General features: G+C 38.3%; 1 protein-coding gene across 4 annotated transcripts in view; it reads left to right on the top strand.

Annotated features, from left to right (window-relative positions):
- The window catches only part of phactr2 (phosphatase and actin regulator 2), a 66,198-nt gene that overhangs the window by 25,956 nt on the left and 19,398 nt on the right, over window positions 1–20,844 (top strand). For 3 of the 4 annotated variants that reach the window (XM_053621831.1, XM_053621834.1, XM_053621833.1), the window contains exons 2-4: window positions 17,526–17,693; window positions 18,208–18,282; window positions 18,997–19,137. In XM_053621831.1, the coding sequence (XP_053477806.1) occupies window positions 17,526–17,693; window positions 18,208–18,282; window positions 18,997–19,137 (384 nt within the window). Of the gene's footprint in view, window positions 1–10,138; window positions 10,971–17,525; window positions 17,694–18,207; window positions 18,283–18,996; window positions 19,138–20,844 lie in introns of those variants that run through there. The other variant, XM_053621832.1, reaches the window with a different exon arrangement.

Genomic DNA, 20,844 nt, shown 5'->3' with positions numbered 1-20,844 from the left:
ACCAAATATCACTTTCATCACTTTAGCCCACTGTAGCCTTGTTTTCGTCTGTGTAGGTGTTAGTGCTGGTTTTCATTTTGTTTTTCTATACGTAAATCCCATTTCATTCAGCCGATTTCTTACAGTTCTGTCACAAACTTCTTCCACTAATTTGTTTTCCGTTTGTTTTGTTGTGCATTTTCTATTTTTAAGGCACATTGCTTTGATTTTCTATCCTGATACTTTGACGTCTCCCTTGTATGTTTTCCTTTTATAACCTTCCCATTTTGTTTATACTTAGACACAGCTGACTGGGAACAACCAACAACTTTTGCCAAACTGTGTTGGATTTTCTTCTTGAAGGAGTTTTATAATCCTTCCAATTATTTCAATTGACAACTCTCTTGTAGGGGTCATGTTTCCGTTCAAAAAGTCTGAGGTTAAGGTCTGTAAGCACTCTTTTAAGGTATTTAAGCACTTTCTTTTAACTGCAGACTAATTTGCATTTTTAGACATGTGCTGGTATTTGTTTTAGAAATGAAAGGTGATTCCATAATTATTTCTGCAACATTGAGTGATTCAATAATTCTTTCCTATACTTGATCTGGAAAAAAATATGCCATTAATTAAAATGATTTCATTTAACTTGTTTGAGGTATGTTTCACAAAGCCAGAATGCTCAGCTATTAAACAAAAATTGTTGTGTCATATTTGTGAGTTGTTTTTCTGCTACGAAGTAAAAATGCTGGGTATACATCCTCTAAGTGTGGTGATTCCATCATTTTTGCCAGGGGTTGTTGTGAAGGACCTATAATGGCTGTTTGTCAAGAACAACATACATAGTTAAGGGATGTTATTTTCACTTATATAGCCAGCATTTGCTGCAGCGTTGGTTGTCACTGTGTGCTGCTAGCCATGTGTTGAGATTCATGTTTAAGGTGTTTTATCAGGTATAAGTCTTTATCAGATATTTTCACAGAGCACCGTCTGCTTTGGTTGATTAATCATTAGTCCTGAAATATGTCCAAATCACTTTCATTTTATGTTATCTGCTCATTAGCATGACGATGTCTTTCATTAAATAGTATCATGTGGTGTCAAATGTTGGTATTTTTTTAACCAGCATGAGTAAATGATACCGTTATATCCCTAATAATATCCCTAATAGAAACTTGTCAACGGTTAGCAATTTTTTTCCCCCAGATTCCAACTATCTATGTGAAACAAACACATAGCTACAAAAAAAAAAAAAAACTGCTGCTGCAGCAACATCCACATCATAGTATCATAGTATTGAGGAGATCATTCTAATTAGAGAGAGTGTTCATAGTTCTACTCGTTCTACCACCCTGCACTGATCTTTGTCCTGTGATGCTTTTAGGCCTCTCCCAGTCTTCTGTTCATGTGTTCAATAGTTAGACATTTGCATGCAGCGATTGGGGAGAAAAAAAATATTTTCCAACACCCGAGAACTTTATCTCGGGACTTGCGGTTAATAAATAAATCATCTGGGGAGAGGAAAGAACTAAAGAGCACCACTCAAACAATAATTACCAGATATTTTGTGCTGAGATTGCCAGTTAATAATTGATGGACATCACTACCCTGGCCTGCATCGATGCAGCGGCTGTATTTATATGCAACGGGCTGCCTCCCAACAAGCACTTTCAGTAGATTGCTGGTGCACTTCACAGATGTCAGTGGTCATCATTTCGATTGGATCTGTCTCCTGAATGCGTTGGTGGCTGCTGTGAACAGTGTTTCCAGCACACTAATGCTACTATCAAGCACTCTCCATTGGCGTTGAGCGCACCGGAGCGAGGGCCGGCCCTCATTATGGGAAATAGCTTATCTAGAAGCGTTATCATTTAGGGGGTTGCATTTGTGTTGATGGGAGGCTATGGTGGAGTGGAAAGGTATACTTTGGTGTGCGTACCATCATCACTGGCTGCGCATATGCACTTAGGCTGTGCTCTAGAGCAAATGGATAGATGTTTTCCTCCTCACTCTGTCAAGATTTCTGTCTCTCGGGATATTTGACTCCACAAGAATTTGGACTAAAGTCTTCAATCATCTGAACTCAGATGGAGGAAGAACATGGTATGTGGATAAACTAGGCATGCAGTTCATTTCATTTCATGTGAAATTGATACAAGTGTATGAAAATTGGTTTAGATTTGCCTAGAGAAAGTATACTGACTGGTCCAAAAATAAGAATAAATGTGTGCATGTTTAAGCTGTGAGTGGATTGGGAGATTAACCAACAGACGGTTTGAGGGGTGTATAGTCATCTCCAAAATTAATGTCACTCATGGTAAAAATAGGTTTAAAATATCGTTATGAAAAATGTCTTTGTGGTTAATTTACTTAATCTCACACTGAACATATGAAATAAATCTAACCGTTAGTGAGAATAAGTCAATAAAACCTTATCCATATTTAGGACTTTCCCTTTGCCAACATAACAGCAGTCTGCTATAATGCTTGATGAGATTGGAACGCAAGGAATCTGAGAGCACTTGTCAATATACATTAAATTTTTTTAGCTCTAGCAAACAGTTAGCAAAGCTAGCAATTCTTTCCCCTAAAAAATCTTTAACTTGCATTTAAATTTTCCTAAAACACATTATGCAACGAGGAAAAAAGCACAGATAATCTAACTACACTCTTAGAAAAAAAGGCATTACTCAAGTGCTCTTTGGAATGTTAATGTTCTAGTTTTCTAAAAATGAAACGAATGGAAGACTGTCCTTAAAGAAAGGGACGAACTAAATGTAAAAGAGTAATATAAGAAACAAAATGTTGTAATTGAGCATAATAAAGTCCTCAACTACTAAGTTGAATCAGGTGTGCTTAGGCATTGAAATTTCTCCTCCGCCTCAGGACTGTATCTGACTTCTATAGTTTAAGGGCATGAAAAAGTAAATAGATGACCAAAAGATGGCACTGTTTTCTAGAAACTTACTTAAAAGTCGTAGGAGACGCTTTGCAATTTGGTGACTCACTAAAACACCCACTATAAATGATCTCTAACGAGAAAACATTACAGGACACTATGAGTCAGCATGCAGCAAGCAGAGTTTCTCCTGCTTGCCAAAGCATACATCACCAACCGAATTATTGATTCTGAAGACATTTCCTAGAAACTGTCAACTGTTTATGTAAAGAAACCTAACAGAATAAGTTCAAGCAGAAATATATCCTATATAATTTCAAACATATATTAATGTTTACGTGGTTAAAGACTACTAGGATAGTTCTTACCTTCCTAGAGGTTCTTACCTTCCTGTTACATGACTCTAATAGAACCTTAAATGGTTCCTCCAGAGTGACATAGCAAAGAAGCTTTAGTGGCTCTAGATTTAATCTTTATCCTAACAGTGTATTGTTATAATGTTTTCATTGGTATGGGTCTTTGGTGTGGGTGGCACGGTGGCGCAGAGGGCACCATCGCCACCTCAGAGCTCCAGGGTCCCCGGTTCAATCCTGAGCTTGGTTTACTATTCATGTGGGTGTTCTTTGTGTTCTCAGATTTCCTCCCACCTTCCAAACACATGCTGGTAGGTGGACTGGTTACGTCAGATTGCCCCTAGGTATGGATGGATGGATGTGTGAACATGTGTGTGTTCATGGTGTCATGTGATGGACGCTGGTGCAAAGTTAATGTGAATGTGTGTGTGTGTGTGTGTGTGCGCGCATGGTGCCCTGCATCCCACCCAGGGTGTATTCCTGCTTCACACCCAATGTTCCTGGGATAGGCTCCCGATCCAAATCTACCCTGAACAGGATAAAGCAGTTCCTGAAGATGAACGAATGAAAAAGTATTTGTGCTGTAATGCTGTATGGTCGACACTCTTAGAATAGTCTTTGGATGGTTTAGGCTTCCTCAGGGGGTTCTATGTGGATCTGATTCTGAAAAGACCATCTTGTCGAGTTCCACATAGAACATTTAAGGGTTCTCTCAGATTAGCAAGCTATAAGAACATTTAAGGGTTCTAAACGTAACCTTTTTTGTAGTGTACATGTGTATATGTAATGTAAAAATACTTATTTTTTAGTTAGATTGATGTACATTAGGGAGCATGGTGGCTTAGTGATTAGTACATTTGCCTCACACCTCCAGGGTTGGGGATTCAGTTCCTGCCTCTGCCTTGTGTGCATGGAGTTTGCATGTTCTCTCTGTGCTTTGGGGGTTTCCTTCAGGTATTCTGGTTTCCTCCTCTAGTCCAAGGACATGCTGTATGTATGTAGGCTGATTGGCATTTCCAAAGTGTCCATAATGACAAGTTGGAAATGCCAAATGGATGGATGATTATTGATCCCATTGAGGAAAAATTGGAGATTGAACACTGGATCTCCATTGTTTTGTGATCCAGGGTTCAAACACCCACATACATGCAAAGTATGTACTCTACCTCATCTTCTTATAGCTGTATAACTGTTATGTTATATAATTACTTGTCAAGGGAGAGGATGATCTAGTGCAAGAAATAGCTTTCTATCTAATGTAATTATTTGTATAGATAGTTAAGGACATATCAGGTACCTCAGACAGTGTATCAGTTTCCCCTTGTGTACTACTGTGTGGTTTATGTGTGTGTGTGTGTTTTGGCTGTGAGAGACAAAAGGTGCCCTGTCAAGTCTTGTCAGTGTGTGTGTTGATCAGAAGCAGGCAGAGCGTGCTATCAGTCTGACGTCCTCTGGCTGTTGAGGGCACGAGCTGCTGAGGTGAATTCTGATCAAGTTTAATACGTGTAATAAAAGTCAGCACGGTCAAAGTCTAATAATGTCCATTTTGATGGATTCTCACTGGCAGCCTTGGATGCAGTATAAAAAGCTGAGCCAAATTTTGACATCCGCATCTCAGATTCTCTCAGATCGTGCTGCTACCAAAGGTGGTTCATAAAGTCACTGCTCAGCAGGAAGTCATTTTTCCTCTAAACCCTGACCAGCATTTGTTTCAAAGGCCTTTGATGTGAGCTGATACAAATGCAGCCTTTAACCTAGAAATATGGCTACTACTACCAAATGGTGTCGTGCACTGAGTCACGGATTTCTCCTTCGTTTGTAGGATCAGTATTGTGATAGCTAGCAGTGCCTTCAGGAAGAGGGGAAGGGGTGGGGAGCCGCAGCTGGATGAGAACTTCGGCATATAGAACAATGCTTTCCATCTCCAGAGCAGGCTCGTTTCCGGAAGACTTCCTGTCCGGATCCCTCCCACACACAACTTCTCCGCTAAGCCAGAGACAAACTGGAAGGGGAGGGGGAAGGGGAAGGGGAAGAGGAGGGGGAGGGCAGTTGGGGCCTTTTGGTCTGTTTTCAGGAAGCCAAGCATAAACTTGATGCTAATGCTAGAGGAGCTTCAGCATCGAACATTGATTGCAGTAAAGCCTGCTCGATTACAATGGAGGATGCAGAATGGCAGACATTAATCATACTGGTCTCAAAGAGGCATGTGGAGTAGATTGTATTATTTCCCGATGTTTACATGTGTATATAGATGTGTAGTGTGTATATATATATATATATATATATATATATATATATATATATATATATATATATATATATATTCCTCTCTTGTTATTTGCTTTTAAAGATTTTAAGATCAAAATGACAGAGCTGAAATACTCTTTCAAGCCATTGTTGCATACAAAAACGCAAGCTTGGTGGTGAATTATAACAGTGATATAACAATATGTATCAATCTAGACATTTCCTTTTGAGAATTAATCCAAATGTTTACTTTAAAGATGTTGTGAAATGGAAATCATAATGCATTTTACATCCATAACATAATGCATTATTGAGTGAAACAGGATATTCAGGCAGAAATTATTGACCATTTGATTGGATTGTGCAAAGTGGGCGTGACAAAACAAACATGGTGTCAGACCCAAACCAAGGTCTATAATCAATCATAAAGGATTACTCTTACTGGTTAATATTATTTTCCCCCATGAGCAAAATCATAAAACCTTTCGAAGCAAGCAAAGGTTGTGTTTTAATTCATGTTTACACTAAAACCTCAAATTATAGTCAGTGATTTATACTGATGAATCATGCACAAAATCACCAAGGACATAACAAGGTAAAGGTCAGTTTTAATTTTTACATTGGATTTAACTAGTAATTTTAATCATTTTGACAGAACTAAAAACGAAATGTTGTAGAAAATATCTGTGTAGAAACAGAATAAATTCCCCTTTACATCTTTTACTTCCTCTCAGTGTTGCCAGGTTCGCAGTGTTGGAGAATTGGGCTACTTCTGAACTGCTGCCAGGGGTTAACCAGGGGTTGGGCAGTGCTCTGTTTTATTAGCTACAAAACATTTTACTGGATAAATCATAAAGATTTCCCCCTTTGTACAAACAAGTTCTAAGATTTGTAAGTATGCTATAACAAGACAACAGTCCAAACATCAAATCAACAAAAAAGAAGGAAGATTTGCATCTCTTGATGTGATAGGAAGGCAGTGTAGGATATCTGGCTACCAGATTGGAGGAGGTTAAAAAGCCAAATGGTGGCTATATGAGTTATTAAAGAATATTTTTATCACACTCAGAAAGGGACATGCTGTTATGTTGGTATCATTTTGGATTCTTAACATAGCACTATGTGTTCTTTAAAGGAAAAATCCCCCATAAATGACTTTTAATCTTTAGGATGAACATCTGATCTTCAGTGGCGCTCAGAATTTATTTTCTAATGAAATTCTTTTAACTTTGGGTAACTATTTTGTACATTTGCGCACAATGCCGTTCAAGTACCTACTAATAGTGACACCAGCGGGAATTAGTCCTTGCTTCATCTCTACGTGAAAAATACCAATGCAGAAGCGCTTTAATCCCAAAATTCCAACTGATGCTTCCTTGATTCCTCGTTCTTACTTCCTTCAGCCCGTGAAACAGAAATGAATATTGTACTATTAATTACTATTGTAATTAGCTCATTTATTGAACTAATTACAATATATGATACAAAAAAAAAAACACAAATACAAAATAAATAATCTTAATTAAATAAACAAAAGGTGCAAATAAAATCCTTTTATGAAAGTTAATTAATATTTACCTTAAAAATTGTATACGCTCCTCAAACAGATCAGCTTGTGCCCTGAGTTCCCTGGTATAGGCTCCAGGCTCCCTGGGACTCTGTGTAGGTCAAGCGGCAAAGAAAATGGATGGATGAATGGCTGGATGGATAGACTGTATGTTTGAGATCATGGATAAATTTTCTCCTATTAAGTGCCATTGTAACGGCATTTGTATTATCCCACTGTGACATTAGAGTTACATCAACTGCTAACTTCTCACAAGAATAAACAACATACAGCAACCAATTAGAAGGACATTCCAGCTTTGAACAGCCCCAAATTGGTAAAAAAAAAAAAAAAAGAAAAAAGTGCCTGCCACATAACTGTATCAACCTTCCCTAATTCCACCCTCTTGAAAACGAATAAACCCCAAACATTTATTCTCTAGCAAGATGATTGAAAGAGGGATTAGTGTGCGGAAAGACACACCAACAACCAGAAACACGCCAACAAACCTTGTTTCCTGATACTACTACTGATACTTGTCCCGCTACTGCAGAGCAACAGCATAAACATTCTAGAGACCATTTAATGGGCTACTTGTACAAACCGTATTACAACCAAACAGCACTTCTGCTTCCAGCTTGTTCACTGTAATAGCAGTGGCACTATTTTACACCCGGATCTCCCAATAATGATATAGGAGGTCATCATCATATGTAAGAACACTTGCAAAGCTCCTTTTAGTAATCTGGAGAAAGGTGTCAGACTGTGTGCTTAAATAATGTATGCTTACGTGTCATACAGAAACTTCTATGAAGGTATGAAAATACCTATTAATAGAAAAGAACACCTAAGCTGAAAGTTAACCAACAGTATGACTTTATTGTAGAACTGAAAAAAAAAACAGACAAACAGATGTTAGATGCTGCTGTCTCGCTGTACTGCTGAATGTGAACAGTGCTAAAGGACACAACATTTGTGCTATTTCAAAACGGAAATGTGTCATAGCCCTGAGTGCAAGTAACCCACTGGACAGTCACAAAACTAGTAAGGAATGAATCATCAAAAATATTAAACGGAAGTCATTAACTATGAAACTAAAATGAGAATATCTACAAAACATTTTTTTCACCAAAATATTGTCGATAACACTAGGAACAATATATACTGCTAATATTGCTGTTACATTATTGCTGCTTCACTTCTAAGTAGATTACAGCTCTTAGTTGCAATAGCTTTCCCATTTTTGTACTGTATATTCACTGTTCTGTGTATTTTGCTTTGTATACTTATTGTCTCGCACTTGTCTCAAACTTTATGCAGTATTGTCTACTGTAATACTGTACTGTTATGTGTTGCCCCCTGGTACTGGAGAAATGACCAGCTATATACAGGGTGTCCCAAAAATCTCCATACAAAGGGAAAATTAAGACTTTTTAGCAAAATGTCTTCCAAACATTTTCATACTTAGTTTATATTACACACAGTGCCCTCTGTTAATATTGGCACCCTTGGTTACTATGAGCTTTTGATCTTTTGTTAAAAAAAAAAAATCACAAAAATTCTCTGCTCTCATGGATATGAAACAATTGCAAACACAACACAGGTTTATCAAAAATCAATATCTTTGTTGAATATAGGTGTGCAAGATTTATTGGCACCCCGATGAATTCATATGCGAAAAATATATTTGAAGTATATTCCCACTGATATTTAATTTTTTTTTGGTACACCCGGGTGACTAATAACAGGAAATTGTTCCACCATGACTTGGTATAGGAGATATATAGGTCATATAAATAGGAGGTAACACATAGGCCACATTCCCTTAGTCATTTACAACAACGGGTAAGACCAAGGAATCTAGCTGTGGTGTGTGGCAAAAGGTTGTTGAGCTTCACAAAATGGGAAGAGGCTATTAGAAATTAGCATAAGCATTAAAAATGCCCATTTCCACCTTCAGGGCAATAATTAAGAAGTTCCAGTCAACTGGAAATGTTATGAATCAACCGGGAAGAGGACGTGTGTCTATACTGTCTCATTGCACTGTGAAGAGGATGGTTCAAAGTGGCCAAAAAATCTCCAAGGATCACAGCTGGAGAACTGCAGAAGTTATTTGCGTCTTGGGGTCAAAAAGTATCCAAAACTACAACCCAAAGTCCCACCAGACACTACTGGAACTTCAAATGGGATCAGGTTCTATGGTCAGATGAAACCAAAATAGAGCTTTTTGGTAATAAACACCAGAGGTGGTTTTGGTGCATACAGAGAGGGAGCCATATGGAACAGTACCTCATGCCCACAGTTAAATATGGTGGTGGCTCTTTAATGTTTTGTGGCTATTTTTCTGCCAGAGGACCCGGACATTTTGTTGGGATACATGGCATCATGGACATCTGGCATCTATCAAATATCAACAGATATTAAATGAATACCTGACTGCCTCTGCCAGAAAGCTTAAAATGGGCCGTGGTTGGATCGTCCAGCAGGTCAATGATCCAAAACAATACATCAAAATCAACACAAAAATGGTTTACTGACCACAAAATCAAGGTCATGCCATGGCCATCCCAGTCCCCTGACTTGAAACCCATAGAAAACCTGTGGGTTGAACCAGCATGGACCTCGAAATGTGAAGGATCTGTAGAGATTCTGTATGGAGGAATGGTCTCAGATCCCTTGCCATGTATTCTCCAACCTCAGCAGGCATTATAGGAGAAGACTCAGAGCTGTTATCTTGGCAAAGGGAGGTAGCACAAAGTATTGACTAAAAGAATGCCAATAATTGTTGCACACCTATATTTAACAAAGATTTTTTTTCATAAACCTGTGTTGTGTTTGCAATTGTTTGATATCCATGAGAGCAGGGTATTTTTGTGAATTGTTTTGAACAAAAGATTAAAAGGTTAAACAATAAAGACAATTTTTCACATCCTCCTGCTCATATTTACCAATGGTGCCAATATTAGTGGACGGCACTGTGCATATACACATACACACACACACACACACACACACACACACACACACACAGAGGGCACAGTGAATCAGTGGTTAGCACGTTTGCCTGGGACAGATCCTGAGTAGGATAAGCTGTACAAAAATAAAAATAAATAAATAAAGATAAATGATATATATATAGACAAAAGAAGAACGTATTGAAATCATTCTCATGGTTGGATCAGGACGCTGTCACAAGGTTGCACTGGACATTTAATAATGAACAAATAACGAACACCAGACATGTTACTACGAGTTCATCATAAGTGAGAGAGACGACGCTGGGTGTTTTTACAAAGACATGACAATCATGTAGAAGTTTTTTTGTAAATAAATTTACATTTCCCCAAACCATGTTCATTTCCTCTATGTATGGAGACTTTTGAGACACCCTGTGGAGGAACGACAATAAAAGCCCACTTGACTTTAAACTTTAAACTAAACTGCGTTGTGCTTTTTCTTTCAGTTTTGTATTGTGCACGTGTATGCAAACGCTTGCTCTGAGCTGCACAGACTACATAAGATGACTTTTGAAAGGACGTACTGATATCGTGATACTTTTCTTTGGTATTGCCTGGTATCGGATGGAAGAGGAACTTAGTGGCATCGCGCGGTCCTGCTGAGTGCTGAGGGGCCTGAGAAAGGAGGAGTCAGTCCACTTCCTCTCTGTGAGCGGCTGCGGGTTTGCATGTCATGCAGTCCCTCTGAAGGAATGCTCGGTATTTCAGGGCAGTGAAGTCGATTTTCTGACGAGCCTCGTGCGTGCTGTGATGAAGAGCCAGTGAACCGGAGCACGGAGCTGCCCGCCGGTGATGATGAGTCGCGCGCTAAGTCGGCGGAGCGGAAGTTGTTCAGGGAGCGCGCGCGGTGTTTTTTGCTTAGCGGCCCGTTAACGGCGCAGACACCGTCATGGGCCAAACATCAGTGTCCAGCCTGTCTCACGCACCCACCGGTGAGTGTGTTTGTGTGCGTGTAGTTTACTCAGTTGCTCTACAGACTTGGAGGAAGATTTTCAAAGTCACTGACAGTCACTAGAAGGAAAGTTTGGCTACGTCCCAAACCGCATACTAAATAGTAACAAAGTAACACTACACCCACCCAAAGCGTCTTATTTTGACTTGAAGTCGTTTGACAGTCTGCGTTCTGCGTAGGTTTTATTTTCCATTTGCGACTTTCTTCAAACCATTTTTTTTTAGTTCACAAAGCAAGCAAAGTTAGAAGAGAAGCGTGTTTAATGTGTTAAGTCTTTCTCTGAACCTTGTTGTATTTGTGAGTCAGTTAGTATTTACCCTACATGTGTGGGAGAGTGTAAGCATTACTGTAGGGTTTCTGTTCACTTTATATTTGATACTTAATTCACTGAGAAGAAAAATAACAATGCGACATTTTTTTTTTAAGTAGATTGTTCTTCCTAGAGAAGTTAACCTATTTGGATCCTGTTTTTGAAATAGTTCATGTCTTTCTTGACATTAACGGGAACTATAGGCCATAGTGAGGTTTTAATGTCTTTTCAAAGACATCTGTTGTGTTGTCTTGATATTTTTTTTGCATATTTATTGATTCGTCATGATCATTTGTGTATGACATATGCATGTATATTAACATATACATGAAGGAGGAAGAGTTTTAGCAAAAGAAAGTCTATCTATCTATCTATCTATCTATCTATCTAGCCATTGGTCATGGTACAACAAACTAAATATTGACATATTCATAAAATACTACACTTTCTATCAAGAATGCAGTCAGAATGCATTGGTAATGAGCAGTCAGGAAACAGTGCATGAAGTTGAACGGAATAATTCACTTTTATTACTTGTAAATGTAGGCAAGTAGGAATTTTAATACAAAGAACAAAGCAGTGCTCAGGTGGGACAAAAAGTGGTCATCAGTGATTGGTTATTGGCATCAATGGTGATGAGTAATTGGTCATTGGGAACAGTGATGATCTGTTATTGGTATCAATGGTGATGAGTGATTGGTCGTTGGGAACAATGGTGATGAGTGGTTGGTCGTTGGGAACAATGGTGTTCAGTGGTTGGTCGTTGGGAACAATGGTGATGAGTGGTTGGTCGTTGGGAACAATGGTGTTCAGTGGTTGGTCGTTGGGAACAATGGTGATGAGTGATTGGTCGTTGGGAACAATGGTGATGAGTGGTTGGTCGTTGGGAACAATGGTGATGAGTGGTTGGTCGTTGGGAACAATGGTGATGAGTGGTTGGTCGTTGGGAACAATGGTGATGAGTGGTTGGTCGTTGGGAACAATGGTGATGAGTGGTTGGACGTTGGGAACAATGGTGATCAGTGGTTGGTCGTTGGGAATAATGCTGATCAGTGGTTGGTCAAAGGGAAATTATCTTTGAAGTAGCTGTGATGTGAGCTAGAGTGTGCATCAAGTGCCAGGCCATCTGTAAAGTATGCTCAAAAAGTTTGTCTCTTTGTTGAAAATAAAGACATCGAACATAATACAAGGCAAAAATAGACTAATGATAATGTCCTTTTATTGACCGATTAATGGTACTGAACTGGATGTCCATTGATGTCTGTCTTACAGGACTTCTTTACAGTGTTCATGATAGGAGCTAGGGCTCATGATGTCCACAATGCAAAGACAGTTTTTCAAACCAGCTGAGACAATTTTCTTTGGCGACTGTTAAAATAGTGGTGAATTGTATTGTCAAAAAAGGCGAATAAGGTGTTACAAATGAGCTACTAACAAATGAGCCATTAATTGAGCTCAGTTGGCATCTAGCCTTGGGGTCACTTGGTCTTTGTCATCTCTTCCTATTAATTATAGGCAGATGAAAATATAAGTTCCAAAGCTGCAGGTTTGTTGATGACCCTGAAAGTCTTCATCATCGGTGAAGCTCAGCGCTGTCGTGGCTCATCTCCAGACACATCCGAGCCCTTGAAAAAGTGGCATTTTGAATTGCCAATTGCGGCAGCACAGACATTCAAATAAGGTTGGATATTTGCTGCACTGCCACCACTGATTTCCCTCCTTCCTCGACTGTTGTGCTTCTTCTCCGGCTGCTTTAGTCTCTCTCGCCTTTTGACAATCTGCTTCAACTCTTTACAGTATATTGATACAGCTCTACGACATTTTTAACCCTCTTGACATCCTCGTGATCTGGCTTTTTTCCACAGTAAGTAATGTAAAAGTTACGTAAATAAATATAATCTGTGAATGAAAGAGTAGGCTACTGCTTACCTTAGCCATGTTGACTGGTTCTAGACGATGGTGAAGAAGAAGCATGTCTTGGTTTTGTTGGGGTTGGGCTTGTGCACATAAGTCACAATGAGAAAAACAGAAATAACTGGAGGATACAAATGTAGAAAAATGCATTGTAGGTGAAAAACATGTATAGAAATGATCATAAATCAGGCGATGTCTTGGCACCAGGCAATGTATTCATTGTTTTCTATTATTTTGTGTATAACATTTTGTGTCATTTTCTATAACAGCAGACTTCTGAATTCTAACTGCGAGGCAAAATGCAGGTTAATATTAATGCGCTCATTCTAATATGTTATCGTTTCTATAGTAACAGCTACGTTACAAGGACATGTATGGTGGACAGTCCACATAATCAAAGACTAATGATATGGTGAAGTTTTCTGTAAAAGGATTTATTTACATACAGTCCTTGTAACCTTCAGGTGGTTTTCCACCATAGGAAACTCTTCCGGACAGATGACTTCTGGTTTCTCGGTAACATGACTAGCTCACAGGCTGAGGGAAAATCTATTTATACCTGCAATAACGTAAATGATAAAAGGAACTAACTTGTGTTGCGGACATTCCATAACATTGTTAAAAAGCATGATGCGTCATTCATTGGCAGATCCAAAATTGAATCGATGGTAACTGCTGTAGTATAAAACAGTCCCTCCAGGATGTGATCACAGAAATTAGCGCAAAATTGAGGAAACTCCACGATATTCAGATGAGCTTGATATTTCTCAAAATTACCACAGATTTTCCGCAGATTTGAGCCAAGATGTGTCATGTGACATCATCACAACGCGCATTCAGCCAAAGCACCCTTCCATTCACGTGCGTCGAACATGTGTACAGCTAAAAGGTCTCATTTACCAACGAGCATCACTGCGAAAGACCGCAGTTTCGCAATTCAAGTAGTTTTCTGCAAAACAGCACAGATAATTCAGCAAAGTGCATCGCAAATTTTGAAAAAAGCCCCAGCAAAATCAAGTGTTTCTGGCTGCAACAATCACTAAACAACTCAGCAAAAAAAACCCCAGCGAAATCCTCTGGACTGTACAAGAGGAATAAATCATTTCAGGACGTGTTATTGGAAACTAATCAACTTTCGGGTGGTGAAGGCTTCACAACACCATGTTGTTGATTATTTTCCTATAACAGCACGCACTTTTGTATTGTATAACGTACTAATCTGGTTGTGATAGCTGTACATCTCAGCTAGTGAATTATGCATATTTAAAAAAATAAAAATATATAATTCAATAGAACCATTAACCTTATTGATATCCAGACCTCTTACTGTTTGTGCATCCTCTTGTAAGACCTAAACCTCAAAAACTTATATTGAATGTTCCTAACACATCATATCTTATCTAAACTAATGAGAAAGTCAGTAGGTTAAAGTTCATTAAGAAAAAGCAAGCTAGCGGACAAAGCCACATTTCTTTATTTCTTTTCATAATGTCTTTAATGATATTGATTGGGTCAAAACACGAATTGTCCTTATATCAACACAAGAAGCTGTTGTCATGGTGTCCTTATCACTTTATTGGAGCAGGTCATCAAGCACAGTTATGAACATTTACAGCTTCTTTCCGGTCCTTAATGGAAAAAAGTGTTCACTGAAACGGCTCTCTTGTTTCCACTCCGTGTTTATTTATTAGGAACTGAAACATTGAGCTCAGATGGAGGCACAAAAAAATAAACTTCCTTTCCTTCCTTGGCCTCATAAAAGCCCCAAACATCATATTTCATATATTCAACAGAAGGATATATTATTATAACTGAACTGTAGAGCATGATGAGAGTTTAGGGAAAGGACGAGAACTTTTCATTCATTAAAAAAAAACAAAACCTATTAATATTTGTTTAGATTTTCAGAAAAGGAACTACCACTGACTATGGACAGAGAAATGATGTTATATTTGTGACAGCCAAGCTAGATCATAAGATTTGTATTCAAATGACGCTTAACCAAAAGAAATCACACCCACATCTCACCTCTTCCAACAGCCTCTCTCTCCCTCTCTCCCTCTATATTTAGTCAGTGATGCAAGCCAATAGTATGACTAATCTAATAAGAAACAGGTTGCCATGAGAGCGCTGATATGAAAGACGCTGTAAAATACTTCAGTTGAGATCCCACAGTCTTGTCTCTACCATGCTTGTTTTTATTTGAATTTTAAGCTTCCAGACAATTGTCTACATTGTGATGAGCTGTCTGCAGAATTATGTCGTGTGAGAGGAAGGATGTCGAATAAAGTTGTGAAGTTGTGGCAATATCTGTACTTTTATACGCACAGAGATACTTGGCTTGTTTACATCTCGGTCAGATGTAAACTTACTGCTCTTATTTGTTCACAAATTTCAGCTTATAGGCTGTAATAGTCCAGCTGTGCCCCAGCCTGGCCTTCTGAGAGATGCCTCCAGAGACCTTTAACAGATGCTATTAATGATTATTCATTCTTTCAGATGGAAACTACTAGTAGACACGATGTCTCCGAAGGACTCTGGTCGTTTTTTGTACTAAATTGAGCACACAGAACTTGTTTTTTAACTCCATTTGGCATGACTTAACGCTACTTAGACACTTGACACTAGTGAACCCATGGGCCAGTGACTCTATGATTATGCTGATATTTTGAAGTCTGTGCTGAAAAGGTCATAGTGGTGGTAGCGCTCGGTATGTTCCTATAACACATGCTCACTAATGAACGCTGTCAGTGCAAAGTGAAGGACTTCTCAGAAATGTGTTGGTGATAGTGCTGTCCCGATTGTAAAGAGGAGGAGGGGGTTGATGTAGAACATTAGTGTGGTCAGCTTCAGCATTTTAGACTGAAAGAAGCTGTAAAGGAAGATGTTTAAACAAGCAGAGATCCACATGTTTGATTCATATGTAGCGACTAAATGACCAGATTTTTTGAGCAAATTTCTGTTTTGTCCACTCAGGCAGATGTATTCTTGAACCTTTTTTTTTTTTTTACATATTTAAAAATTGTGAGTTGTCTCAGTAAGGTGTTTTTCCCCTCAAACGTGTTTGGCCAAGTCTAGACATTACTCTGCTTCAGAATGGATGTTTCGGATCATTCTGGGCCTTTGTCTTTTAAATTAATAGCCTTGTAAAGTTTTCCTGATCAATTTGAGCAACTTTAGGAATATAATTCTTGCACCAAGATAGTACACACACATTTTGTACAGCAAAAGAGTTTCCAGCTCATAAGGCTAGTGAATCATTTGCTTACATTTTTTAAATACTTCACTTAATGGATCTTTTTTAGAAAATGAGGATAAGTAGAGATAATGGGAGGAAAATGCTTAGATCAGAACCAAAAATTGGACGTCAGCATCTCCTGGCTATTCATTTATTCATTCGTTCATTCATCTTTATAACCACTTTATCATAGTCATGATGGATCCGGAGTCTATCCGTGGAACACTGGGCGCAAGGCAAGGGATTCACACTGGCAGCAGACCATCATAAACATTCACACCTAGGGACCATTTAGCATAGTTTATGGAGGTGAGAGGAACCCGAGAACCCGGAGAAATCCCGTGTGGGCACAGGGAGAACATGCACAGACAATAACTAGAGCTCATGATCAAACCAGGGACCCTGGATCTGTGAGGTGGTAATACTACGCTTCCCTCTACAGCGATGTGCTTCCTTTTCCTCACTGTGCTTAAGTGATATTATGCTTATTTTGAGCTCATTAAAGGAGTTAATACTAGCGTGCTACTTTGGGAATAACAAGAATCTTTGGGAATATTTTTACTCTTTAAAGAGGAATGTCTGTTAATGTAATCATTTCTCAGTTGATTGTGCAGGCTGTTGTTTTTGGCTGGGTTTAGTCAGATTACTGCATTATATGGCGGGTCTAATATCCCATCGAGTCAGAAGGAAACCCGCCTCTCCTGCCTGATTAGTTATCACTGGATGCTTCGAATTTGGCACAAAAAAAAATTGCTAATGCATCATGGTGGCTTGAAAACATGGGTTCAGATCAACAACAAATGAACACTTGCGTTAGGGTTTGTCTGTTGCTGTCTAATGTCAGTATGTAGGCATACTTTGCTATACTTCAGACAGGACTTTTGCTATACTTCATGTACATTTGCTTGTCTGATTAGTGGTTAGTGTTTTGACATTTGCTGTGACATTTGCTTCTCCTGCAAGTTACTTTCATTCACATTCTCAGTCATTCAAAATGTCACTGTACTGAATGTCAGATATTTGCTCCCATTTGTTTCATCTATTCATTAGCTGTGGATGTGGTTTCTTCACAGTGGAAGGACTGGAAAAAGCTTCTCTGGCCAACTGTGATGTGGTAGTCGGAGGTTCCCAGTCCTCTCAGCTGAAAGGGAAGGGGAAACTGTCCTCTCTAGGCAAAATCTTCAAACCCTGGAAGTGGCGGAAGAAAAGAACCAGCGATAAGTTCCAGGACCTCTCTAAAGGTAGACTATGGCTACTTGTCTTCATTGTCTCTACAACAAGATGTTTGTTTGTTTGTTTATCTATCTATTGTTTTGATCTATCTATCTGTCTATCTATCTATCTATATATCTATCTATCCTATAAAGGATAGGAATTGTTTTTTGTTGTGTCGCAATTGTCTTCATCCCTCACATAGGTTAATGCATTTTTCATTGAAAATGTCAACACTACTAAACATTTCTGATTAAACACAAACATGCCTATGAGTGCAAAAATATACCAAGATACTTCACAATACATATTGTTCATCACAACGTTTAGTTGTGATGAAGTTTTGTCAAAATTGATCAAGTTTCTAATCCAGTATTTAAAGAAAAAACATAGTTTTGAATTGAAACGAGGGAAGCTCTACAATTTTTACAATACACGTGACTAATAGTCTATTGACTTTAATTAAAATGAGTCATGTCCCAGGGCATCATAAGTATAGCGTTTGTGCTATAATTAATGTTTCTCTCCCATCTGCCCTTCTAGTTTTAGAGAGGAAAATTTCCACCAGACAAACCCGTGAGGAACTCATCAGGAAGGGGGTTCTTATAGCAGACCAAGGTTGTATTTTCTCTCAATAAAACATTCATGCGTGTGATATTTGTAATTGATGTGTTAAGGTTGAGTAATTGGGTTGCTTGTCTTCCTTGTGTTGGAGGTCATCCTGTGAACATTTCTCATTTCTGTGTAGAGCAGAAAACAGGGAACATACTCATTTGTGTGTGACAGAAACATCTGTGTGTGACAGAAACTACAATTGAAACCATCAAAGATCCTTGTTGGACTGAACAAGCAGTAACTGTCATATAATGAAAGCAAAAGCGTGTTAGGTGCTACTTACAGCAGAATTGTGTTTGAGTGTGTTTAATAAGCGGTTCCTTGATTTAGTTTGTTAGTTAAGTGTTTTTAATAAACGCTTCATTTATTTAGTTTGTTAGTTTATTTAGTTTGTTGTGTTTAATAAACACTTAATTTGTTTAGTTTGTTAGTTAAGTGTGTTTAAGAATCGTTTCCTTTATTTAATTTGTTAGTTAAGTGTGTTTAAGAATCATTTCCTTTATTTAGTTTGTTGTGTTTAATAAACACTTAATTTGTTTAGTTTGTTAGTTAAGTGAGTTTAAGAATCGTTTCCTTTATTTGGCTTGTTAGTTAAGTGTGTTTAAGAATCGTTTCCTTTATTTAGTTTGTTAAGGATATAGACATACAGTATTTGATTAATGATTAAGTTAATGATTTAGAGTATAGATAATGACCACGTCGTTTGCATTTTCTCAGAGGATGCAGTGAACACAGAGACTCTAAATGGACATGCAGTTCCCAGTGGAGTTAAAGAAGAGGTCAAAGTGGACATTGAGTCCCCAGAAACTCCCGCTGAGGAGAAGACTGTGATTACGCCAGAGGCTGATGACACAGAAGGTGACATATTTTTAGACTGTGTTCTCATTTGTGTGTGTAAGTTTGTCCTTGCCTTTTTTACCTCTGTGTGTGTGTGTGTATGTGTGTGTGTGTATTTGCTATCCTACCTAGTCATCTACAGCAGTGGTTCTCAAATTGGAGTTCAGTGACCCCAGGGGTTAGTGAAGCATAGCCATGGTACATGTTTTTTTTTGTACATTTTATTTTTATAGATATTAACCTATTTCAGTGGGTTTAATCAAAACTTCAGTAACTAAAAACATGTAAGACTAGAAGTAATGTTAACTTGGCTCTGTCGGTGGAGAGTTAGAATAATTAAAAAAAAAAAAAAACCCTCTATTGCTCTATTGTGCATGTTCAAATAATGTAGATGAAATACATTTGTAAAGTTAAAGTGGTCCCTAGATACAAAATAGTTTAGGAACCTTACAGAAACCTGTAGATCTGGGCAGAAATCTACAGAAATATTAAATATACTTGTTGATTGTACACAAACGTTATAGTTGCTTATTTGCTACTATTTCTAGCAGCTATATTTTTAAACTATATTTTTATTGTTAACACATGATTATTAAGCTTTACTTTGAAATGTGAAATGGCGTGGATCTACTTGATGGCTTTACACTTTTTGTGCTTTGTATATTGTACGGCACATTGAGACAGGTGGTCTTTGTGCATGTTAGAGCAGATTTGGTCGTTGCATAATGTACAGTTGTGTGCAAAAGTTTCCATACCCTTCGGACAAATTGAAAAAGACAAGTGAACTTTATACCAACTGTTTATACTGACATTTTGTGTGTTAGTTCTTATTGATGGTTCTTCATCATCATATAAGATAAGTAGTCCAATAGTGTATATTGAGATAATAAGAATTTGCCCTAATAACCGTCTCCAACCTCTGTTGTATCATCTGAGCAGCTTTGAGATCCTCTCAGTTGTAATATTCTTCCTGTTCTTCATGATATATTTGATATATAACCCAAAAGGGTCAGCAAAATCCTTTTTGTCTTGCTGCCAGATTCACCCACATGTCACTTTTAACTTCTTGCAATTCATTTTTTTTTGTAGAAAAAGAAAACCTTTCTTTCACCGTGAAATAATTAGTGGATGCGAACTTTTGCACTCGGCTGTATCTGATCACCGTTCTGCAGTAGTGGGTGAATATGTAGGTGACTCATGCACTCGTTAAATGATTGACATTTATTCACAGTGAGAAACTTGCAACCTAGAGCATTTTGTGCATCAGTTTTTGTCATGTTCTGATGCAGCAGTGTGGCCTGAGCAGAGTAGGTTTGCCTGGCACTGCTACAGTAACAGCTGAAAGATACATCAAGCCCATTTTCTATTCAACACGTACAGATTTGAGACCGTTCCCTTTCTTTCTTTTCCAGTGGGATCGTCTCGGTTCAGAAAATGTCTCATGTGCCATCTGAACCATTGCTTTTTCCTTTAGTTAAAGTAGTGAGAATGTCACTATGTTTTTTGTGCAGAGAAAGACGCATATTCAGCATTTTGCTCATTTCAGCGGTATTTCGTCTGGCTTGTCTTGTCTTAAGCACTTTGTACAGACATATCACTTCTGATCAAATTTGAATAGTTCTCGGAACTGAATTTACAGGAAAATGCCTTGCTAATGAAAAGTGACTTCCTTCCCTCTTGAGATTTGCAGTGTCGCTTCGTTTTATCCACTTGGGCTAATTGTACTGC

The sequence above is a fragment of the Ictalurus furcatus genome, chromosome 3 (genome assembly GCF_023375685.1).
Source record: "Ictalurus furcatus strain D&B chromosome 3, Billie_1.0, whole genome shotgun sequence".
NCBI lineage: Eukaryota > Metazoa > Chordata > Actinopteri > Siluriformes > Ictaluridae > Ictalurus > Ictalurus furcatus.
Note: the sequence above shows the minus strand (reverse complement) of the source record. Positions and strands in the feature narration are given on the sequence as shown.